The sequence below is a fragment of the Oncorhynchus mykiss genome, chromosome 20, assembly GCF_057628025.1.
Source record: "Oncorhynchus mykiss isolate SJ-2025 chromosome 20, ASM5762802v1, whole genome shotgun sequence".
In the NCBI taxonomy this organism is placed as follows: domain Eukaryota; kingdom Metazoa; phylum Chordata; class Actinopteri; order Salmoniformes; family Salmonidae; genus Oncorhynchus; species Oncorhynchus mykiss.
The window spans coordinates 25057399-25061645 of record NC_143041.1 but is presented as its reverse complement, the minus strand read 5'-3'; the positions used below and the strand labels follow the sequence as shown (position 1 = coordinate 25061645).

General features: G+C 47.5%; 2 protein-coding genes across 2 annotated transcripts; both read left to right on the top strand.

Annotated features, from left to right (window-relative positions):
- Nucleotides 1-784: 784 nt before the first annotated feature.
- LOC149974456 (uncharacterized) lies at nt 785-2032 on the top strand. Its single transcript, XM_090212671.1, has 2 exons — nt 785-1679; nt 1812-2032. The coding sequence occupies exons 1-2, from the start codon at nt 927-929 to the stop codon at nt 1911-1913; spliced, it is 855 nt and encodes a 284-aa protein (XP_090068797.1). The 5' UTR covers nt 785-926; the 3' UTR covers nt 1914-2032.
- On the top strand, nt 1983-3469 carry LOC149974455 (uncharacterized). The gene is made up of 2 exons (XM_090212672.1): nt 1983-3043; nt 3187-3469. Exons 1-2 carry the CDS (start codon nt 2522-2524, stop codon nt 3346-3348), a joined length of 684 nt encoding a protein of 227 aa, XP_090068798.1. The 5' UTR covers nt 1983-2521; the 3' UTR covers nt 3349-3469.
- Nucleotides 3470-4247: the final 778 nt, after the last annotated feature.

The following is a 4247-nucleotide window of genomic DNA, read 5'->3' as shown; positions in this document are numbered from 1 at the left end:
TATATTGTAGCTTCGGTTAGTTTTAAAAATGCAACATTTTCTCTCAGCCTCATGGCAAAATGTGTACAATAGCAGGAAGTTTCTGGCCCACCCAAATGTCTGCAGGCCCACCCATCAACAAATGTCATGGCTACGCCACTGAATCACTGTCATAGGCTCAATGGGAAATCAATGTGAAAGTAGAGGAAGGATAAAAAAGGCAGGAATGTTCAGTTGCTCTGTATTTGATTTTAAGGTTCAGAAAGGAAGCAGAGGAAGGGAATGACATAAGTCACCTGGTAAGAGATTAGAAAGATGTCTACAATATAAGTTAAGTGGAGATAATATACAGTTAGTGAGTTATCCTTTCTAATAAACAATGTCCTTATTTAGCATTGGCTCATGGTACATTGATATCAATATTTTCCCCTCACTGCTATGGGCATTAATGGCACCCCCTGTTTCCTGTGACAGACCTGGGAGGTGAACACTCAACTCAGAATGAGGGACGTTGAACATGAGGCTTTTACTGAGTTGGCCACCGACCTTAGTCAGGCCATTAACTCACTTGACTTTACTGCTGATCTCTCCTACCTGTGAGTCACATTCACTCTTTATGTTACAGGTGTTTGGTTTATGTATTATTCTATCCATCCACTGATGCTAAATGAAATGACGAGTGCAGGGGCCGATATCAATCACACTTCATTTACTGTATGTAGCACATTCCTTACAGAGGATGCGTTTCAATCTGCATAAAAGTGTTTCCTCTTGTCTCTATCTGGCTTGTATATTTTAGAAACCCTGAGGTCTGCGATGAAGTTGTAAGAGCTCTAAAGAGCATTTCCCAGAGCCTGGCCTTCCAGCCGTACTCCGAGCTGTGCTGTCCCTCTAAGGTGGTGGTGGACATCGTGTCCAGGCTGCTCCAGGCCCTCTGGTCCTGCCAGATGGAAAGCCCCTGTGACCGGTCCTCCATGGCCCTGAGCGACATGAGTGTCACCATAGTGCTGGCAGTAGTGGAGAACCTCTCTAGAGTTCTGAAGGCTCCTCCTGTCGCTCAAGTCTACTACTCCCGTTCCACTGGTGTCAGGATGGTCCACTCACTCAACCGTAAGATCCAGTGCCTAAGCAGCCCTGAGGACCTTAGGAGAGCTCTTTTCACTCAAAGTTCCACCTTGATCAGCACCATCATTGAAGCTGTGAGCACCAAAGTCCAGAGGCTGTTTGAAGCTCCTGCTGACTACATTCCATTAAGCTCTATCCGCAGCTGGATATCAGAGCCCAAGGCGAGCGAGGTTCGTCCAAAGTGCCCTGACCAGCTGGTAATCTCCTCGGAGCTCCTGAGGAACATCATTGGTATGATAGTTTATGTAGTCTTCGAAGGCCACATAGAGGAAGACATCAATCTTCATTACTGGCCCCTCATAAACGACATAATCCACCAGCTGTCACTGTGTGGGGTCAAAGTCACAAAGAAAAGGGGCAAGGCCAACTGGCACATTGGCTGGTACCAGATCCTTGAGATGGTGACAAACATCCATACTTATCTTCACCACTATACTGGCACAGAGCTGGTACTAAAGTTTGCAACATCTGCCAGGGCCACCATGCTAACGAGGCACATGGTTCACCATGTGGTCGAGGAGCTGGTAAAGCTGAAGGACGTGGATGAAGGGACACCAGCTTCAGGGAGCAGTGAGGTGAGCAATGATTACAAGTGTTTATCTTTATGAAAGTCCACTCATACAAAGCATTTTTGTTGTTGTTGTTGGTAAAAAAGATTTGCAATGTCGCAAATATTACGTTAAATATGATGTCCTTGTTGCTTTCAGTCTGTAACAGCACCCCTAATCACTAACCCCGTCAAAGTGGACAACATTACAACAACCATGACCACGACTCCAGTTGACCTCCAGTCAGGTGAATTAAATTGACACGGATCACTTTAACAGGTGTCCTTGTCCTACTGTAATATAACTTATTAGCTAATGTTTTGAAACTAGACAGTTTCGTAATAAGTTGTGTTTGTATGAGAATGATTTTCTCCTTCTAATTTCAAGGGAATGTTGTGGTAAAACACTCAGCACCCTGCATTCCACCTGCAGGCTTTGCCCGGGCACCATGCATATTACCCCCAGGAATTGCCACTGCATCCTGCACCCCACCACTGGGATTTGCCCCGGCATCATGTCCCCCACCGCCAGGCTTTGCCCCTCTATCATGCCCCCCACCACGAGGCTTTGCCTCTCTATCATGCCCCCTACCACCATACTTTGCCCTTCTATCCTGCCCTCCACCACCAGGCTTTGCCCTTCTATCCTGCCCCCCACCACCAGGCTTTGCCCCTCTATCCTGCCCCCCACCACCAGGCTTTGCCCCTCTATCCTGCCCCCCACCACCAGGCTTTGCCCCTCTATCCTGCCCCCCACCACCAGGCTTTGCCCCTCTATCCTGTCCCCCACCACCAGCCTTTGCCCTTCTATGCTGCCCCCCACCACCAGGCTTTGCCCCTCTATCCTGCCCACCACCACCAGGCTTTGCCATGGCATCCTGCCCCCCACCACCAGGCTTTGCCCCGACATCATGCGCCCCACCACCAGGCTTTGCCCCGACATCATGCCCCCCACCACCAGGCTTTGCCCAGGCATCCTGCCAGCCACCACCAGGCTTTGCCCTTGCATTGTGCCCCCCACCACCAGGATTTTCCCAGGCATCCTGTCCCCCACCACCAGGCTTTCCCCAGGCGTCATGCCACCCATCACTCACTATCGCGGATCATATCTGCACTCTAATTCAGAGCATCACTGCCAGATCCAACAACATCGTCAACAAGGAGCTGGAGAAGTGTATCGACTCTTATAGTAAGAGCATCTGGGCTGACACTTTCTACTGCGAGTACATGAAGATGTACCCATCACCCCAGGGGATTGAAGCCTTCTCATTTGATGAGGATAGATTTTTAGTGGTGACCAACATAATCGGCAGAATATTGCTGAACAATCTCCAGCTAGAGATGCTCCTCTCAGTGGAAGACTTCTATTTGGATGAAGTAGGGAGCAGTGGGGTAAGCAACGATCACAAGTGTTTATCCTTATGAAAGTCCACTCATTCAATTTTCTCTGATAAAAATACAAATACATGTTGGTAAAGAGGAGATATGAAATGTAACACATGTTTTGTTAAATATTGTGTTCTTGTTGCTTTCAGTCTGTGGACTTGATCCGGGCAATCCCAGAGACCCCTAACCCTGATAAAGTGGTAGACATCACAACAACCCTGACCACTAATCCAGTCAACCTTGAGGTTTTGGATGAAACACTTGTTCTTCAGTCAGGTGAGTTACACTGTCACAATCACTTTGACAGGTGATCATTTTTCACTGTAATGTTACTTACTGGCTCAAGTTTAATAACTAGACAGTTTGGTAATTAAGTTAAAGACGTCCTCCAGAGAATGTTGAACTTTTCCTGTTGAAAAGCGATATCCCAAGTATAAATCCAGTAAATTACACACACTAAAGCAGTGGTCACCAACCGGCCAATCGCAATCGACTGGTCGATCTCCAAGGCATTCCTAGTCAATCACCAAACATGTATGTAAACAACCCAACAATAAAGCCTTAAAGTTTTTATTTAAGACTGATCTTCACTTTGTTCGCCACCAACAGGCTTTGCCACGGCACACTGCACCCCACCACCAGGCTTTTCCCCAGCACCCTGCATTCCACCCCCAGGCTTTGCCCTGGCAACCTGCACCTCGTCGCCAAGCTTTGCCGCTAATGCCATGCAGGGCTTTGGCACCAAAGTCATCCTGAAACAAATGGTCCTGCTATTCTTGGAGAGGCTCCCTCCTTCGTCAGAGGACCTTGAGTCAGAGTTCCTGACTATCACCGATCGTATCTGCACGCTGTTTCAAAGCATCACTGCCAGATTCCGCAACATCTTTAATGAGGAGCTGGAGAAATGTACCGACTCTGACAGTAAGAAGTACTGGGCTTACACCTTCTACTGGGAGTACATGAAGAGGTACCCATCATCCCAGTGCCTGGGGATTGAAGCCTTCACATGTGATGAGGAGAGATGTTTAGTGGTGGCCAAAATGTTTGCAAAGAAGATGTGCCCCAAGATGCTCCCCTCAACAGCAAACTTCGACGAGGCTGAAGATTCAGGCAGCAATGGAGTAAGCGATAATTTCCCGTGTTAATCTTTATGAAAGTCCACTCATTAAATTATCTCTGATAAAAAAAAACAATAAATGTCAATGTTGTG